The sequence below is a fragment of the Juglans regia genome, chromosome 7 (genome assembly GCF_001411555.2).
Source record: "Juglans regia cultivar Chandler chromosome 7, Walnut 2.0, whole genome shotgun sequence".
Taxonomy (NCBI): domain Eukaryota; kingdom Viridiplantae; phylum Streptophyta; class Magnoliopsida; order Fagales; family Juglandaceae; genus Juglans; species Juglans regia.
This window is the reverse complement of record NC_049907.1, coordinates 15321471-15342836: the sequence shown is the minus strand read 5'-3', so window position 1 is coordinate 15342836 and position 21366 is coordinate 15321471. Positions and strand designations below refer to the sequence as shown.

The 21366-nt window shown below is 34.4% G+C and overlaps 1 protein-coding gene across 2 annotated transcripts; it reads right to left on the bottom strand.

The window, feature by feature from the left end:
- Positions 1-4624: 4624 nt before the first annotated feature.
- Positions 4625-10946, bottom strand: LOC109004270 (beta-amyrin synthase). 2 transcript variants are annotated; one of them, XM_035692586.1, is made up of 18 exons: positions 10771-10946; positions 10190-10486; positions 9128-9313; positions 8903-8992; positions 8594-8791; positions 8375-8459; positions 8076-8242; positions 7721-7912; positions 7512-7625; positions 7224-7343; positions 6990-7112; positions 6626-6724; positions 6435-6491; positions 6131-6321; positions 5853-6030; positions 5668-5748; positions 5499-5582; positions 4625-5157 (listed from the first exon to the last, which is right to left on the bottom strand). In XM_035692586.1, the coding sequence occupies exons 2-18, from the start codon at positions 10388-10390 to the stop codon at positions 5035-5037; spliced, it is 2289 nt and encodes a 762-aa protein (XP_035548479.1). In that variant the 5' UTR covers positions 10391-10486; positions 10771-10946; the 3' UTR covers positions 4625-5034. The 2 variants fall into 2 exon arrangements, with proteins under 2 accessions (XP_035548479.1, XP_035548480.1); XM_035692587.1 differs by having other exon boundaries at positions 10190-10401.
- Positions 10947-21366: the final 10420 nt, after the last annotated feature.

The following is a 21366-nucleotide window of genomic DNA, read 5'->3' as shown; positions in this document are numbered from 1 at the left end:
GAATCAAAAGAGTATCATCTTTTTCATGTTTGATGAAAGGAGTTGTATCGATTTTTCCTCTTAAAAAACCTTTTTCAATCAAAAAACCACTAAGTCTCTCATGCCAAGCTGTAGGGGCTTGTTTGAGTCCAAATAGTGCTTTTATGAGCTTGAAAACATGATTTGAAAAAATATAATTTTCAAGACCTGGAGGTTGCTCAACATATACCTCTTCAATTATAAAACCATTTAAAAAATAACTTTTAACATTCATTTGAAAAAGTTTGAAATCTTTATAACAAACATAAGCAAGTAGCATTCGAATAACTTCTAATCTTGCAATCGGTGCATTTGTCTCATCATAATCGGTTCCTTCTTCTTGATTGAAACCTTGGACTACAAGTCGAGCCTTGTTTCTAATGATAACTCTGGACTCATCTTTCTTGTTTCTAAAAACCCATTTTGTTCCAATAACGGTATGATATTTGCGTCTAAGGACAAGTGTCCAAACATCATTTCTTTCAAATTGATTTAGCTCTTCTTGCATAGCTAGAATCCAAGATTCATAAAAAAGTGATTCATCAATATTTTTGGGTTCAATTTGAGATAGAAAAGTAGTATAATTGCAAATATTTCTAAGAATTGATCGAGTACTTACACCACGCGAAGGTTCTCCAAGAATTTGTTCCACTAGATGATCTTTCACAAGTTTCCACTGTTTGGTTGCATCTTGCATCAAGTTTTGATGATCTTTCCTGATGTCTCCATGTTAGACTTCCTCTATTATGTTCTCTTTGTTGAGATTGAGAATATCTATTTTAACTTTTATTTATACCTTCTCTTTCTTCATCAACAGATTTCTTGGAAAGTAGAGGATTAGATTCATCAAATACTACATGCATAGATTCTTGTACAGTCAAAGTCCTTTTATTGAAAACTCTATAAGCTTTACTATTAATAGAATACCCGAGAAAGATGCCTTCATCAAATTTTGCAGTGTAATTGCCTAAATTATCCCTATCATTCAAAATGAAGCATTTGCATCCAAATACATGAAAGTAACCAATGTTGAGCTTTTTCTCATTCCAAAGCTCATAGGGGGTTTTATCTAACTTAGACCTTAACATAACTCTATTTATGACATAACAAGCAATACTTACAGCTTCGGCCCAAAAATAACTAGGCAAGTTGTTCTCATTAAGCATTGTTCTTGCCATCTCTTGAAGAGATTTGTTCTTCCTCTCTACTATCTCATTTTGTTGAGGAGTTCAAGGAGCTGAGAAATTATGCATAAAACCATTTTAATCACAAAAAGCTTCAATATCTTTATTAACAAGCTCTTTCCTCCTATTACTTCGGATACTTGAAATAGTATAGCCATTTTCATTTTGAATTCTCTTGCATAGCTTGGTAAAGGCATTATATGCCTCATCTTTATGAGCAAGAAAGATGACCTAAGTATGTCTAAAGAAATCATCAACAATAACAAATGCATAATATTTTCCTCCTAGACTTGCAACTCTGTTTGGTCCAAAAATATCCATGTGCATCAGTTGCAGTGGTCTAGTAGTGATAATATGTTTCTTGGTTTTAAAATAAGTTTTTGTTTGTTTACCAAATTAGCATGCATCACAAATTTTGTCTTTGGTAAACCTCTCAATTATAAATCATATACACAAGAATGGGTGAATTGGGTTGTATTTAAAAATTCACAATTATAAATCATGTACACAATATAAAATATGAACAAATACGAAGCGGTAATAAATATAAAGAGTAAGGGTAAAAGAAAGCAAACTCAGTATTTTAACGAGGTTCAGCCCCACTGCCTATGTCCTCGCCTAAAGCTACTCCTTGAAGATTCCCAAATTAACTATTCAAGCTCCTTCAGGTAGAGATAGAAACCTATTACACTTTTGGGCAGTACCGCTACAAAGAATCTGTATAGAACACTCTATACACTTGTAATCACCTTACAAGTGACAATTCAACATATATTCCCTGTGTAGAACACCTTCTACACGCACAAGAGTTATATACACCCTTTTACTGATACAAGAACTGATAGTGGGCAGATTATCAGAAAACACTCCTCAATGAGTGGAATAAAAAAAAAATACAACGCAAACTATATATCTCTCAAAATGAATAAAAGTTCAGGCTCAATGCTTTGAGAAAAGAGAGTGAAAGTTTTGAATGAATGTTGTAAAACTTGCAATGATGTGTGTATGCTCTTGTAATTATATGTAGATATATAATTACATGTGGCTTGAAACCTTGGGTTCAACATGCACAATTCAAAAATATAATGCCAAAAATAGCTCATATCTATACCAATCATGACAGAAAATTATTTTTCTCTTCTTATACAGATTTTATAAGTAATGCAGATAAAATGAACGAGGTTGTTTTCTGCTTTTCTTTTCATAACAAAACATGCATATTTTTCATAAAACCAACTTCAGTCTCTTCATTTTATGCAAAGTCTAGCATAGAAACTCCGCTTACCTGAACTTTTTATCTTCTCTGAATTTTTCCACAACAATACTGAACGAATATCAATCGTTACCTATAAAATAGACACGTAACTTACATAAATCTTTAATTAAACACGTATTCTAATATTTAAGCCTGAAATACTAAAATAACTTGTTTGTCCTCAAAATCTAAAATTCTCATAACCCTAAAATATCATCACTTCCCAAATTTACCGATTTCCACTTAACTTCTCTGGCTAATACATTAAAATCTAAATTATTTCTGTAAAATAAAATGTATAGCCAACATATTTAGTCAATTAAAACTAAGCCCATGAAAAATACATCTCCACTTAATATTCACTTGACATAACTCCAACTCAATCACAAGTCTAGTTAACTTCAAGCCCAACTTAAAATACATATCCAATTTTAGAATTCAAGCCCAGGCCAAGTCAAATAAGTATTTTGCCAAGACTTACCTATTAAGTGCAATAACGTAAAATCATTCAAAACAAATCTTCAAGTGCTTTACAGAAAATCACATTACAAAAGGGCTTAACGACAATCTTCGTAAATATTAGGGAGATCATGTCCATCAGGGCTTAAAGCCTAAATGCTATTTTACAAAGACATATACCCTCTTTTGGAGAAAGAAGAAAAACTAGAGAAAAAGGCTTGATGTCGAGAGGAAGAAAAATTTTATCGAGAGAGAGAGAGAGAGAGAGGCAGCGAGCGGCAAAATGGTGACTAGGCTAAGGTCGAAGGTTGTGAGGGCGGTTGTAAAGCACTAAGAGAGAGCGAGAGAGAGAGAGAGAGAGGTGGCTTGTAAGGGTGGTGAAAAGGTGGTAGTGGGTGCTCCCAATGGGGGAACTGCTATGTTTTGGCGAGCCTCTTGGACGTGCGATGGTGGCTTGGGCAATGGTGGTGTAGGGCAGAGATTTAAGGCAGTGGGCCTGGCAGCTTCTGTCATGCGGAGGAGATCTCGGCATGTTGGATGGTTTCCATTCGGGGCTATTGTGCTACGAGATGGAGGTTGGGTGCAGGCTGGTAATGCAAAGGCAACTCTGTGGAGGAGTTTTGGCTATGCTTTATCCCACAGTGGTGCAGCATCAAAGTGGCACCGCTGGTTGGTGTTATATGTGGCTATGGAAGGAGGTGTGGAGAAACTGCTGAATGTGGGTTGCTGGACTTCACGTAGGGAAGGAAGTTCTCAATCGTGACAACTTGATTCTACGGCTGAGGTTGTGAAGGGGGGCAGCAGTGCTCGATTTGGTTTACTAGTGGACTATGGGGAAGGTGCGGCAACCCTAACTTGGGAAAAATGAGGCTTGCATGAATATGTAGATCATGTGGGTATTTATATACACACTGATGCCATGAACCCTAGAGGGATGGAGACGTGCATGGCGTGGAGACTAATCCTTGGATCTCACAGGCTTGGATTTTGGGCATATAAAGTTTGGGCTTTTTCTGTGAGTTATGAGCCTCGACTCAATCTCTAAAAATAATAAAACTTGTCACAAATTTTTCAGTCCAATTCCCACTTGGCCCATTAAAATATTTTAACCTAATTATCAAACCCGATGAACTTCATACTTTGCCAAAATAAATTTTGGGTCCACTTGGTCTATTAAAAGATTTTAACCTAATTATCAAGCTCAATGAAATCCATATTCTGCTAAAATAAGTTTTGGGTCCACTTGGCCCATTAAAATATTTTAACCTAATTATCAAGCCTAATAAAATCTATACTCTGTCAAAATAAATTTTGGGCCCGTAGCCTATTCTAAAATTACTTGTTAAATCTCAAGTGAGACTTTCATACATATTAACCAAAAAAAAAATTTACAGAACCTACAACTAGCTCAGGCTTGGTGTTGGGCTTGAATGTTACAAAAACGGTTTCAAATAAATTATTCTTTGTCAACAAATCATAAAAGAATAGTCATGAAATTAATATTAACCAACTTTAAGATATGAGTTGAAGGCCAAAAAAAAGCCACAATTTTAGACAGTAATACCAAAAGTCATGGATAGACAATTGAGGCAGTAGCACTAGCACAGTTCAAGCCTAATGCTATTCTTCTGTTGATCAATCCATATCAGGACTACTAATACAAACATTTTTTTACCTGATGCAGAGTTCAAGAGCAAAAAGGTGTATATATAGCCAAAGGAAGAAGAACTTTTCATTTACTTTATATGGTTCTGTAATACAATTGTGTACAGCTCCTTCGCCTCTATTTTAAGTGGCTGCCCGTTTGTAAACTTTATACAAAAATCAACACCGCTGCCAAAGTAAAGAAAAGTAAATGATACAGAAATAGTAACAGAATTAATGACTAGAGTTGTCATCAGTGTGGTATAAACCCGTGAGAATGGAATGTCTTGAACCTATAATCAATTTGAAAACTCATCCAAGAAAGCCAAAATCATATCAATGGAAAATTTAGACTCATTGAGGAATTCGTTTCAAGAACCCATCTTGGTGCCCATGACGGTGTGTACTCTCGGATAGTGGTTGAGCTATATATATATATATATATATATATATATATATAGTTCACAACTGGAGTTAAAGGCTTGTTGATGGCAATGGGACACGCTTGCGGTATTCTGCAAGAGCCCACAATGGGTAGATGTTTCTGTATGCTGCATAGTGTAACATACAGTTCTTCATGAAGACTCCAGTGATTTCCTGCATAAAAGGGTAATAAATGGTAAGAAAGCTTTGAACTTGAGATTCAAGGATAATATATACTTAATTATCTTCTTTTGAATCCATTGATTTCCTTCCTCCCTTTTTCTTTCTGAACTAAAATTCAAAGTTTCACACAGTTGTGTGGCCTTGTGCATGCTGAGTGTAAAGTTTATCTTGCTAAACTATGTTTTGTAGTGCAAAAAGGAATTCCATTTTCATATATATGTTCACTTTTATTTAGAAGTATTTTTTTCTTTTTCTTTTTCTTATTTGAATCTATGTGTTCAGGAAAAACAAAAAGGAAAAAGATTATTTAAAGCAATGCCAAAGAGAGATACCTGTTGAGGAAAATCGCCATCTTCCATTTGAGAATTGATTAACAGCTTTGCTGCGCGGTGAAGGGGTGTTGGGTCTCTCTCAGCCTATTGCAAACACAAATTTTAGATCACAATATGTCAGAAAGTCATATGAGAGGTATAACGCTAAATTTGTAAACCATAAACTAACCTGTCCGGCATGAATAAGACCCATCATGGCCCATGCAGTATGTACCAAATTTGATCGGTTTCCTTCCAGAGGAACATATTCCTATGAAATCAAGAAGAGCAGTTTATCTTTTAGTCTTGTTCAAATAAATCTAACCAGCATGGGAATTTTAAAAAGATTAGATTAAGAAGTGTTCAAAATTTTACCTTGTTTGGGCATGATAGATAGCTCTCTCCCCAACCTCCATTATCTCTTTGTGCTTTGAGTAGAAATTCAACACCTTTGCGCATAGCTGGACAGTTGTTAAAAGTCTTGCCAGCTGCAGCCAACCCTCCAAGTGCAAACCATGAACCATATGTGAAGCAAACTCCCCAATTTCCATACCTAAGGAAACGCTTAATCATGTCATCGATCTCTCTAAAAGATGTACATAAGAACAGATAAACGTTTGAAACATATCTAATGAACCAGTCTAGGAGCATACCAAGAACCATCAGGCATTTGTATGTTTTCAAGGAACCGAGCAGCATTTTTTATGAAATTATCAATCTCTTTCTTCCTGTGTCCAGGGTACAACTTCTTAAACAAAACTAAAGCCTGGATTGCTGAGGCAGTGCACTCAACATACTCATGTTCAACGACAATGTCGGCGAAGAATTCTGTGGGATTAAGCAGCTGAGGAAAAAGCAGAAATTAATAAGGGTGGATTTATCAGCTCTAGATAAGTTCTAAAGTATTTCCAAATGAATATTTCCAGGCCAGTGACTTGAATATTTTGAGATACTTACTTCCAACCACTCTTGGGCTCCAGCTGGCTCCCAAGCTGATAAACCACCATTTTCACTCTGCATTTTGCCATAGAATAGAGCTATTTATACGAACACAGCGAAATACTTGAGAAAGAAACTTCAAATAAGTTGAACTTTCAAAAGCCTATAAATTTCGATTATTCCCATCACCAGTGGATGTTAATCCTCACCTGCAGAGAGAGTATAACATTTACAGCATCATAGAATCGCTCAGGTTCCATTTTCTCACCAACAATTTCTGGTGGCATCATTGAGAAAAGAAGGCAGCACTGTGATGCAGAAGAGAATTTTATGAGGAACAGACTAAATGCAATACTCAACTTCATATGAACATTTGAACAAGGAAAATAATAAACTTACAATTAGTCTACAATTATCTTACAACTCTATTTAAAATGAAGGGTAATTATGTAAAATTGTAAATATTTTTAATAAAGTGGCACAATTACATTAGTTGATTTGAAGTGTGTAGGAAAATAGGTTTGAAAGAGCTGTAGGTGTATCATCATCCTTTGAACAAAGTTAGTTAGTTACCTTCAAACCTTCTGCAGTGCAATCAGAAACTTGCCATCCATGATCTTGATCAGAGAAAGTCCATGATCCTTTAGAAATGTGACGAAACATGCTTTTGAAGTCTCCAGAAGGATTGTCCTTGACCTTTACAATTTTAAGTGGAAAATTAATAATTAGTATTTATTCTTTTTATAAGAAAATTGTATATTTGACTATTATGGTGGAGATATATGCCTTCAGAATAGAAAGTAAAACCTGAGATTTCTTTATGAAGTCATGCCCTCTGGCAAGTGTTGGTCCAATTTCATCAGTAAGATTACTTGCAAGCAAAGCTTGAATGGCAAAACCAGTATCCCACTCTTGACTACCAAAACTCTACATACAAACGGCAGATATCAAAATCAGCAATGATTTTTTTTTCATTCAAGGACCCTCAGCACTTACAAACTTAAAGCTAGAGGACCACAGATTGGGTTATGCTCAGTTTTAATGTTTATACAACTAACTCTGGAAAGAGATTTAGGTAAGGAAATTAGCAGTAACCTGCATCTTGATTCCATCTTCAGCAACCCATATGTAATCTGGGATCCTGGCGAGATGCTTCTTGAAATAATCCCCATTTGGATCTTCAGCCCAACAAGCAAGCATACATAACACCTGTTGAGTGTAAATTGCATCAGGGGTAGTGTCATATGTATAGCCTAAATATAGATGCTCTCCATTGTTTGTTCTTGATTGTATAATCACATTACCTTTTCCACACATCCAATGGTAATGTATCGACTGTTCTCATCTTCATAATGAATGTGCTTCATTGTTACTTGAAGAGCTCTGTCTCTAACCAGCTTGTTAAGGGGCCAACGAGTGAGAAGGGGCTCAGTGAACAGGTATAGACTATCCCAAAGCAGATCTTGTACCCAAGGATGGGGATAGTAGATATCCTCCTGTAATAATATAGCTTTGATTAGAGAATGTCTTCGGAAGTATTTTCAAAAGTATCTATAGCACATAAAACTTTCGAAACAAGGAAACAAGAGCTCTGCTCCTCATGAGTTATGTCATCCAATTATAGGTAGTCTTGAAGTATGGACACGTGGTACTCTCTACCTTTGCACATAGATGGCGCACACTCCTCCAGTTAATCGCATTGTAAGGCTCATTGTAGAGCTCCTCCCTCAATTGAAGAATGAGAGGTGTGATTGGGCCTACGAACCGTTTCCCATATAGATATGACATTGGCATGTACACCATTCGGCAGTAGCACCACATTTTTGCTGGATTTAGGAGTAAAACAGAAATGTTGAATTTGGCAAGTTTTATATATTGTGAAGAGAAGAAAGTAAAACATCTTCTGTAGCAACAGATGCTTCAGAAACGTCTTCTGTAGTAACCAGACATGTACAAACCTGGGTGCATCGGGAGAAAGGAAGGAAGGATCCAAAACTCTGGCGGCATCGGGTTGCTTCCAATCCACTCGAACACACCAAGTATCTACATACATGGAATGATAATGAAAATAAGCAACATGTGTACTGGACCTGTGGTCGATATATATCTATTCTGTTAGAATATGATTTAACATGTTAACATGTTAACATGGTTGCTTCCAATCCACTCGAACATACCGAAAGCCATGTCTTTCCCCAAGAAGGAATGTGAGTAACACCACCATGATCAAGGATCCACTTTCGGGCTCTTGCACAAGCATTGTCCTGACCACCCTCGGGTCCTTCCCCGAGTATACGCATACAAATGTAGCTGAGAGTGGTGCAAAACATGGTACTGTGGCCTTCTATGTGGAATCCCCATCCACCATCTTCATTCTACATTATACATATATTTGCATCAGACTTTGAACTAATTAAGAACAGAAAAACTTCATACGTAAAGCTAATCCTAATAAGTAAACCTTCATAGAATATGTATATATATACCTGATGACAGTATATGTATCGAAGGATTTCCTTCTGATGCTCAGCAGGGAACACTGTATTAAGGTGCCCTGTAATGTACACACACATTACCTGCAGTTTTTTGGATTGAAAACCAACAGACATTAGCAGATATGCCTAATATCATTGTCTGCTTCATAAAGTGATTATCACAGTGATAAATAAATAAAAAAGAGTCATGACAATGGAGATGAGTGTCTGGCTCACCAAGGGGGGAAGAAAATACAATGGGCCGGCATTTTCAGCAGGCCAATGGCCATCACTAGCCTGCAAGGCCGAGTAGAAATGGACAGCCCTCCTCAATGCGGTTGTGGCCTTTTCATATGTGATTTCCTCTCCATCCTCTACCTTTTCTTGGTGGATTGTTTGTTGGAAGTTTTTCTCTCTGAGAAACTGCAGTCGTTTTCAAAAAGAAAAAGGACTATTTCACACTTTGTACCCACGAGTCAAGTCAGACAAATATCATCAACTACTAAAACAAACAAATAGACGTTCACGATATCCTTATAAACCAAATGGCCAAAACAACATTTGGAAATGATGCCATGATAACTTCATGGCCCACCCAAGTCTAGTCGCTCAAATCACGTTTCAACTAGATTCCGACAACCTGATCTAGCCGAATTTCAGTGGTCACCGATAGCGGCCCTCCGCCACTCCTGAGAGGCGGCAGTCAAATTGATAGCGATTACTCTATTATTCTGATCGATCTTAAGACAACTGATGCAGTAGTGACTAGAGTAGTTCTAAAAATAATTAAGGTTAGATATTTTAGAATGAAAAATTTTAGTTTGCAGCGCTTGTCTAACATTTTGATCGTATTTACTTTTTTTTTTTTAGTAATGATTAAAAAAGTTATTTTTAATGTATTGATATATATATTTTTTTATCTGGCTCTTTTCTATAAAAGTAAATAAATAAATTTTTACAATGAATCACTTTTTTATAAAAAGCTTCAAGATTTTATATATATTTCATTATTCTTTTTTTTTGGAATTACATAAGCAACCACGCGGTCAGCCGTCCAGCTTCATTCTGCACATATATTGTGGTAGCGTTCAACCAGTGCAGGCCATGGAGATTGTATGTACTATGCATGCCTCGAAGAAAACTGCTTGTATTTGGTCCTTTCTCAGATTTTCAGGTGCTATGAAAGAGATGTTGTGTGGTGGAGTAGTTCTTCATGATCGCTAACTTTAACGCATGCAATATTAAGTTGCATGTAGATGGTGAAATTAGATGAAGAAGAATGAATAGTAGTGTACGTACCTGCATTCGCCAGAGGAGATCACCGCTAGGCTTGACCTGATATCGATTCTTGTAGAAATTTTGGCGAGCCTCTTCGACCTCATCTCGCTCTTCCTGGGTACCAGCCTCTGGATCAAACTCCCATATCTGCCTTCCCACAAAGTTGTTTGTACTGTAGATGTATGGGTCATTCCCACCTTCTGCTATCTTCAGCCTCCACATGATTCTTCCTCCTGATAATTATCACTTTCCTTAGATCAAACTACACGCACGCAACTTTAAATTGTACGTACTCTGAAAGACTGGCTCGGGTACCGTCTGTAGTTAGTTTTAACCACCATTAGAGCAACAATATATATCAAGGTATTACGTACATAAGTAATGCTATATACTGTACTGTCATCTTATTTTAATCATATTAAATAATATGTAATATATTTATTACTATTAAATGATAAAGAAATATATAATAAATAATTATTTAATAATGATAAATGTATACATCTTACTTCATATGATAAAAGAAGAATGGTAGTATAGTGTATAGAATTTTTCTACGAATATATATATATATAGAGAGAGAGAGAGAGAGATGGGGTTACCTCTGAACAAGTTGCCGGAAATTAACAAGGTACAAGGAAGAGGAAGGAAACGAAGAGCTGGCCTGAGAGGTCAGGCAAAAGGAATTGAAGAAAACAGGGAATAGAATGCAAAGGCCTTGAAGTTGCAGAAGAAGGCCGAGTACTGGTTTTGTGATGTGAATTATAGGGTGAGAAGTCAAGAGGCTCTTATCTCTCTTTATATACCCAAGTCAGCCACTGTTATACGTACGCGTACAGTTAAAACAGCAATCATACAGGTACCGGATCATGAGATACTTTGTTCTAAACGTATATACGCTTGGAAAAAACTACTTTGTCCACTAAATCTTACTGCTCAATTTAACCGCCTAGTAAAAATTTTTGTTAAAAAATAAAAATAAAAACAAAAATTGTAAAATAACTGGCGATCAAACCGAGCAGACTACATACCATGAGCGACAGAATGGAGGTTTTTGAGTCATAACTACTTCCGGCAAAGACTCATCAATATGAGTTTACGTCCAATCAAAATATTTCGAAAAATAACTTTTCGCAATCATATTTTAAAATTAGAGTATTTTAATAAAATAATAATATTTTTATAAGTTATTTTATAAAGAGAAAAAAACATTTTTTTAAAATATAATTATAAAATTAAAAATTATCACGAGCAATAAGCTTCTCATGATGCATGAATATATTATATATATTGGAATAATAAGTTGTACGATCATGTGTTGACAAAGCATGCCGTTTTTGTATGGCCAGCCATAATATGGACACACGGAAAATGAAATAAATAGGACTATTAAGATCCAATTGAATGTCTTTATCATGATCGATCATCTGAAAACAAATAATGGAATGGTCAAAATGGGCAGGCCGATCAGCTAGCGGATCATGAAATATCTATCACCCGGCGACTTGTTTAGCAGGTCAACATGACTTGTTTTGCTTTTGGAAATTACTATGTACTTGGCATGCGAATTATTATTTATTTATTTATTTTTCCACTTTTGGAATTTTGTATGAATAAAAATAAGTTATAAAATGATGAAAAAACGAATAATAATGAATTAAATAGAGAAAAGAAAATGCAAACTAAAAGCCAAAAAATAAAAAAGTTGGTATAAATCCGATCGATCATTTGGTTAATTAATTTGTCGAGTAGCATGCCCTAATTTGTGTAGTTTCCTAATGATAATTATATATATATATATAAATATATATATATATATATATATTTATATATAATTTGAAAGGTCTTGCCAATTAGAGATCGAACAGTACATGTGATTATGCAATGTAAGTTGTTGAACTTTACGTTCATGCAATTTTTTCTGTAAAGGCTGGAAGTCAATGGTCGAATGGCCCTACTACGGAGGTGTTTGGACGACCATTGAATGCTTTTTTTGTGAAAAAAAAAAAAAAGAAGAAGAACGAAATTATTCAAAATTTATTGATAGTCCTCACTTATGACGAAAGAAAATCGTGATTACAGGAAGAGACTTAAGAATTACAGATAAATCATAAAGGACCAAAATTCAGACATCCAAAAAATCTAAAATAACGCAACAGCAGACAAATATCCAAGCCTTAACAAACTAAAAAGGCGGGGACAATCCTACGGGTAAAAAGTTAGCTCACGCTGGTAAGAATAATAACAAAGAGAAAATAGGAGCAATATAACAAAGTACATAAAATGCTTAAATGCTAGTTCGTAAATTATATAATAAATTAAATACATAAAATATAAATAGAGACTCAAAGACTTAGGTAGTTAATTCGGCACTAAAATCTATATCCACGAGTTTTTTTATAACAAAATTTATTATATTTGATAATTTTACAGTCTCTTATGACTGATTCGTTACAATTACAAAATTAGAAAGTAAAAGAAAGGTTGAATAAAATGACTTTGCGTTGAAGTTGTGATGATTTACAGTCTCATGACTCAGCTACCTCATCTTTCCAACTTAGAGTTCCCTTTTGTTTCAAGCCTCATCTTACATTGTTAGGCGCATCCTAGCATCACTCATGGCAATCAGCACTTTAATTGTATGATCATTTTGCAGCACGTATGCATCATTCGTGACGTATAATAAAAATAATTTTATAATTTAACAAACTACATGAAACCACTTCAATTTGTAGAATTACTTTTGTATAATCCATTTGTAGCTAAAGCATTTCTCTTTTTAATATTCTACGAAGACAGGATCCCTACATAGAGGCTAACATTAGAACCCACGACTGCACCCTCTCCCAACCTTAATTTGCAGTAACAAATTAAGGAAGAAGTACTAGTTAAACTACAAGTCAACCCAGTTCTCAAATATGTTAAGCTAATTAAGAATAAAAGCAAGAAAAAGAAAAACATGTAACATTTATATATATATATATATATATATTTATACTTAAAAGCGTCTATAGGATATGAACAGTAATAAACAGTAATCCATATTTGACAGTTTATCTTCCATCAATGCCCCTGGTAGTCTGTGTTTTTGGTGTCTCGTTCCTTTGCATGATCTCTTTTGTCTTTCGGTCACGATTTTAGTTATTCTTCATTGAGTCTCAAGCATCTAGTTGGTGCTACTGTTTTGTGGTGTGACAGCCGAGGGAATGTGGCCTGTTGATATGAGGGATGGAGGGCAGAGACATGTTGTGGTTTTCCAACGTCTGCAAAGCTTTGAGACTCGGGTGGAAAAAAATTCTCCCATACTGTTTAAGGCTTGTTCTTCTCGCCGCTAGTATGGAATCTTCTTGTAATTTTACTTATGCATCTTGTTTTTTTTTTTTTTAATTTTTGTACATGTTCGTTTTCTTTCTACATCTTCAACAACAACAACATATTTCTTCTTCATTTTCGTTTTTCCCCCATACGATTTCTTCTTCGTTTCAGATTTTCTTACTTCCTTTACTACATTTAAAGACCTTATTTGGTTCTGGGTTTTTGGTTTGGAGAGAGAGAGAGAGAGAGAGAGAGAGAGAGAGAGAGTTGTCGTGAGAAATGGGTTCATGCGTGGGGGAAGGGGGAGGAGCTATGGGTGGATGGAAGAGCATGCGGTAGTCACGGGAGAAAGGAGAGCTCGGTGGTGGTGGTCCAGTGGCGTGAAGACAGCGTACGGCGGCGGTTTCGTGGAGAAACCATGTGAGACCCATTCGACAGAGGGAGTTGCGGGGAGAAGAGCCATCGTGCATTCTCCAACCTGAAAAAATCTAAAAGAAAGACTAAAAAAGAAACTAACTCATAAGGTAGTTTGTTCCCTAGAGGAACCCAAAACTCCGAAAAAAACTCTCATCCTTTGTCTGTCCAAGAGCTCTTTCATATTCTCTATATCCCCCTCTTTCATGAGTTTTTTGACTATTTAATTACAAATCACGGGGCTAACTTACACGCTGAAAAGCAAACTGCTGCTTTTTTTTCTTTTCTTTCCCACATTGTTCGCATCTATCTGCTGGTCATCTCTTTCTTTCTCCTAGCTTGAGTGCGTCCCAGCATGCCTTTTTATTTTTTCTTTCCCTTGAGTTTGGTTTCATGCCTAGTGCCGCACTTCCCCTTTTTCTTTATTGGTTCCCCACGTCCCATGTCCCAAACTCAGGGCAAACGTGCCTCGCACGTAACTGATCCACTGCTTGTGTGTATATATATATACAAGTTACTTTGGAGTGGCATCAAAGTCAAAGTGTAACATATATATATATATATATATATATATATATATCCAAAAACATGTTTTCTTAATATTATTAATTACTTGGCATTTAAATGATCCACATCATTTCAGTAGATATTCAACTAATTCATGTCCCTAATTGCTTACAAAATAAATACAAAGTACGCGCAAACCGGCCATTTGAAACCTAACATGAAATCTGGATCCCATCTTAATTAATATTATTCTAATTATTTGACCTAATGAAGCATTAATTTACATATATTATCTACTCTATTATAATAAGTGACTATCTAACTGTGAATAGTAACTTTTGTTATTTTTCTATTAACTTTTCTTGTTGTTCCGTTAAGTCTGTTAAGTCTTGTTTTACCAAAAGACCTTTAAAATCCTTGGTCATTTGACATGTAGCTACTTTGTAGAATTTAATGAATGATCATGTTTTACCAAAATGTCTTTAAGACCCTTGATCATTTGACGTGTAGCTCCCTTGTAGAATTTAATGAATGATCATGTTTTACTAAAAGACATTTAATAGCCCCACGGCACACATGAATTGAGGTCTCTTTTTCATGTATTTTTTGTTCTGACAGTGTACTCATTTTCCTTTCTTTTTGTTTCAATTTTTTTAAAATAAAAAAAAAATCTAATATAGATGTAGACCAATGCTCATATTTTTCTGAAGCTTAGATTTTTTTTTAATCTTTATTTTTTGTATTTCTTTAACCTTGTATTTTTTTTAAGTTACTGACTTTTTCACTTTTTTTTATTTAAATCATTATGTCAAGTGCACCACTGAGCTAATGCACTCGGGGTCGTTCCCTAATATATATATATTTAATGCGAATGAATTTCCCGAGAAATCCAATAAATTTATAACCGAAGATACCTCAACGTGCATGCATTGCATGCGCCTAAAATGAGAAAAACTTCCAACCGGTCCATCTGCTCTTCCTCAAACAACAGCCAATTAATAAATTTGTGCTACTTAGCTATTCTATTTCTCATCCCATATACCTGTTTAGAACATATAATCTTGTAAAAGTCCCTCCCTCCCCTGCAAAAAATCTCTTCCCCTCTCCCTCTTCCACCAAAGCCCACCACTTGTGATTGATGATTTTATTGTTTCAAATTGTGATTGATGATTTCAACTTCGAGAAAGGTGCGGAGGATTTCTTCGTGAAGCCGGAGAAGTTACCCTTTCTGCTATTTTTTTTTTTTTTAATTTTGTTAAACAGGAGAGGGCAATGCTACAAGAATCACCGGTCTAGAGGATGGCCAGTGGAGTCAAGGAGTGGTGCAGATCGGGTGGAGGGTTGGGAGTCAGATCTGGAAGCGATGGCAAGCAAGGCGTCGACGAGGTGAGGAGGGGCAGTGGAGGGTTGGGAGTCAGATTTGAACCACCGTGGATGGAGAGGCCAGCTTGGATGGAGATGGAGCCCTTGAAGGGTCCTTCCAATCTGCCATCAAAAGGGCCTACAATGTGGGAATTAGAGGACTGGTTCTATTGTGGGTGATGATGATGATGGTCTTGGTGTTGCTGATGGTGGCGACTGGTGGTAGTGTTGCTTTGCTTGTTGCTTTGCAAATTTGTTAGTTCCATTTGGTGGGGGTGGGGGTGGGGGTGGGGTATTGAGGGGTCTTCTTTTACTACTGCGGCGGTGGTTTGGGTTTTGTGCAGTGGAGCTGGTCTGAGTTTCTCGTGGCATTCAACAAAGCACAGAGTAAAATGGGAAAAATAACAATTACGCTTGCCTAATAATTGCACAACAAATAAAAGCCCATAAGCCAAAATGGATCGAAACAAAACCAATGTGCAATATTGGTGACGACGGAAGCAGTGACTGAGTCACAAAGAGAGTTGTTTCTTATACCGCAACGAGTCACGATGAATTCACAAAGGAAAAAAAAAATCCAAGAAGGCAGGCCAGTCTACAAGGTCATTTTCCCCTTCCTATATATTACTATTCCTTCTCGTTATATTTCTCCGTCTAGAAAGGAATGTGATTTTCTGAGATACTTCAAGAAGTGGAAATTCTATAGAATCTACTTTAATACTTCCAACAGAGAGAGGAAGCCGGGGCACCATGAGAGAGAATTTAATGGCGCAGTTTAATCAGATAAAATCAGATCTATTGTCTCTAATGTAAAACTTCATACATGGCATGTTGTGATTGGAGGCTGTTAAACACCCAACATCAGCCGGACCGACCCAAAGAGGAACTCGTCTAAAATATATCTAATTCCACGCGTTGTAGACTTTAATTCATATATATTAATATCTAGTAATGCTTATTTAGCTAGGGTATAAGATTTCTGTGTGACAACTTTATTGCAATTATATATAGAGGTATGCCACATGATGATGTTATAGTCGGATTTTCTCAATGAAATTAACTTGCCCAAAAATAATATTATTAATTAATAATAATATGCATGCATGCTCTTACCTAGTCAGTCTCGTTCAGAAAGAGGTGTTACCTGGAAATTAATTTGATTTTTACAAATCTACTTGATTGCTTTATTTCATTATGCTATCATGTACAATCTGATCATATGTAGTCAATTATGTGTATTGATTACTTCTTGTAGATGTTCCACCCACCCCTGCCAGAAATAGAGATGTAAATAGCTGCCTGCAGATGATATGAACTTGAATAGAGGAGCAAGTATATATACATGTGTGAATGGCATCTGCCCATGCTGATGTGTAAGAAACTATTAGGCTCTTGGATTTATATTTGCTTTCCATTAATGCACCAGTGTTTATATAACTACATTAATGTGAATCCTACACATTTGGATGAATGAATGTCATTTATTAAATTAATTGTCTCAGCATCTTCAGAGATTTGTTGATGGGGATCGATGCAATTATGTTCATCAGAGTACAGTACTTTTTTTCCTTTATGTTAATTTCCAGTTACAAATTACTTGAAATGTGGGAATGCATTGGATCAAAAAGTTCTATATATGCAATGTCATAAATTTCACTATTGTTCAGGTGGTCTATCATGTTTCTTATGCTGAATTTATTTCATATGCTAAATAGAGTTGGGAGATTATTCGTCGAAAAGGAAATTCTTGCCAGTGGAAGAAGTGGCTTTGGCTAAGGGTGTAACCAGTCCGGTCTGGTTTTAGACAAAATTTATGATCGAACCGGTATGTATCGATTTTGTATTTTCAAAAACCAAATACGTGTCAATTACCCCCATAAACCAGTACTTCCGGTTTTACCGGTTTCGGTCCAGTTTTCTAGTTTTAATCATCTACCATAAAAAAAATTCTGCCATAAAACAATTGCTCCCTAGGGGTGTAACCAGTCCGGTCTGGTCTAATTTTGGACAAAATTTAGGACCAAACCTGTATATACCGGTTTTACATTTTCAAAAACTAATTACGCACCAGTTACCCCTCTAAACCGATACATCCAGTTTTACCGGTTCGGTCCGATTTTCCGGTTTTAATTTAGTGAATGCATGAGATTTGTGAGAGAGAGAGAAGCATTGAAAGTAGCTAGCAATTTGGAACTTGGAACAAATATATGTGTGAGAGAGAGACCAATAGCTGAAGACAAATGCATGGAATCTGAAACTGCATCAAAAGGATACCTTGCTAGAATATTATTACAGATCAGATTCATCACTATATATGAAAGCAGGTGCTCTTAGGGAACAGTATTGTTTATGGATGAGAGCCTAATACAATGCTTGGGAATATATCCTATCTTAAGAGGTAAAAGGCTACTCTTTGACCCCACATTTGCATCAACCTTTTGAAAAAATGATATGTTTAGTAAATTTATAAAAAATGATTTAAGAAAGGAATAATAATAGTAAATTTAAGAAACACAAAAATTTTTAAAAATTTATAATACAAATTCCTAGAAAAGAATATATTCAATATAATACGTTTAGTAAGTTTATAAAAAATAATGATCTTCGCTATTGACATTAGACAAATAAAGATCCTCAAGAAGATGATTTTAACTGTTTTTTTTTTTTTTACTTTTAATATCCTGAATCCATCTATGTATAAGAGCAAATAAATCTTTCAAAAGGATATCCAACTGGTAGGTAGGTTTTTTTTACAATTCAATAGGTGTTTTATTTTTCATTTTTGACTTAGTAGAAATGGGAGATTTCATCTTTGGAAGTCATACAAGAGATATGGGACTGAAGGCAATGGAGCAAAGCCACTTGAAAGCTTTCATTCAAGTCAAATGCTTAATCAAACATAAGAAACAAAGCTTTAGGCTAATGTGGTCCTTAAAATAAAAAACCTAGGAAGTCCGCAACCCAACCATATCATTGCAGACGTAAGAGTCTCATTCAACTTGGATGTATTAGACTTTCTTAGTTGTGTTTGAAATCGACAACCCAAAGTAAAATAGTTTCTCTGTTCTACTTTCTTTTAACAACTGGGAGCATATGTCTAAACAATCCTGACATCAAAGAAAGATGCACATAATTGTATAGGAATTAAGTCCAAAGAGCAACACCTAGACGAAAATTCTCAAAGATGTCTAAAGTTCCCATTTAACCAATAAACCTTTGAAACAACAAAGTTCCCATAACAATTATACCAATGGAGATTAAAAATGATATACACATCCGAGATTGTTCCAAGAAAAATTACCGTCGAAGACAGAGAAACGTGAGAGAGGGGCTACCGGCTGCGTGAGAGATGGGAGGGCTACGTGAGACGGTGAGAGACAGAGAGGGCAGCGCAGCGTTGAGAGAGGGGCCTAGGGGCTGTGTGTGCGACGGGAACTGCTCGAGAGGTGAGGCCGTGAGGGGAGGTGCAACGGTGAGAGAGTGGGTCTGTGTTTCTGAGGGGGCGACGGCAAGAGGGAGGGGACTCAGGCTATGGGGGCGACGACGAGATGTGCACAGTGCAACAGCATGGGCTGTGGCCGCATGAGAGGGCAAAGATGTAAAGAGGCTGCGAGGTAGAGAGGCAGAGTGAGGAAGAGAGGGGCGGGTCTTAGGGTTTGGGAGACTGAAGGTGCAACGGCGCAGTTTAGTAATAATATCAAAATAATTACTAATAGTCTATTTAGTCTAAAACTCTTATACTATAAGTCTATAACTATATCAGTAATTTTGTATAAGTATAACTATATTAGTATAAGTATTAGTATTAGAATAAATATTAGTATTAGTTATAGCTATATAATATATTAGACTATATAATAGTATTAATATTAGACTATTAGTATAGTTATATATTAGTATTAGTTATAGTGATTTAGTATAACTATATTAGTATAACTATAATTATAGTCTATATTAGAGTATTAGTATTAGTATATATATTAGTATTAGTATTAGTTATAGTGATTTAATATAACTATATTAGAATAACTATAACTCAAGTCTATATTAGATTATTAGTATTAGTATATATATTAGTATTAGTTATAGTGATTAGAATAACTATATATTAGTATTTGTTATAGTGAGTTTAATTTATTATAACTATATATAGTTATATATATTGTGTTATAGTGATTTAACCTCTTAAAAAAATTGTTATAGTGATTATATCTAATACTATAGTATAGTATTAGTTATAGTGATTTAGTATAACTATATTAGTATAAGTATAACTATAGTCTATATTAGACTATTAGTATTAGTATATATATTAGTATCAGTATATATATTAGTATTAGTTATAGCTGTATAATATATTAGACTATATAATAGTATTAATATTAGACTATTAGTATAGCTATATATTAGTATTAATATTAGTTTATATTAAGCTATTAGTATTAGTGTATATATTAGTATTAGTTATAACTATATAATATATTAGACTATATAATAGTATTAATATTAGACTATTAGTATAGCTATATATTAGTATTAGTTATATATCAGTATTAGTTATAGTGATTTAGTATAACTATATTAGTATAATTATAAATATAGTCTATATTAGACTATTAGTATTAGTTATATATTAGTATAGATATATAATATATTAGACTATATAATAGTGTTAATATTAGACTATTAGTATAGCTATATATTAGTATTAGTTATATATCAGTATTAGTTATAGTGATTTAGTATAACTATAGTCTATATTAGATTATTAGTATTAGTTAGACTATATAATAGTATTAATATTATACTATTAGTATAGCTATATCTTAGTATAGCTATATAATATAACTATAGTCTATATTAGACTATAAGTATAACTATAGCTATAGTGAGTTGGTTAATTGTTATATTAGTATTTATTAATTGTTATAATGAGTTTAATTTATTATAACTATGTTATTGATAGTATTGTAGTGATAGTATTAGTATTAGTATAGTAATTTATTATAGTGATAGTATTAGTATAGTAATTTAGTAATACTAATTACTATATCATTATTTTATATGTGATTATTTAGTATAGTGATTATTTAGCAATATATAATATATCAATATAATTAGTTATATATTAGTATAGCTATAAATAAAATGTTATTAATAATTTAAATATATATTTTATGTTTAAGCATATGATAAATTAAATTTTCATATTTAAGATTAAAATTTTATTTTATAAATTATAATAACATTATCTTATATATAATTCTATTAATAACATATAATCAAACAAATTACAAATGTTCATATTTAAGATTAACATTTTATGTTATAATTTATAAATTATAATATGAAATTATTTCATATATAATTATATATTATATATAAAACTTATATATATAAAAAATTTTGTATAATATTAATTAATTTGTATAAAACTTATATAAATATATATAATTTTTATTTTTTAAATTTTTTTTCCCAACCAGGTCGGGCCGGTCTGGTCCGGTCCGGTCTTGTAAACCATGGAACCGGGTCTGGCCAGTTTTACGATTACAAGAATCGGTCCAGTTTTCCAGTTTCCCGATTCAAATTTACACCCC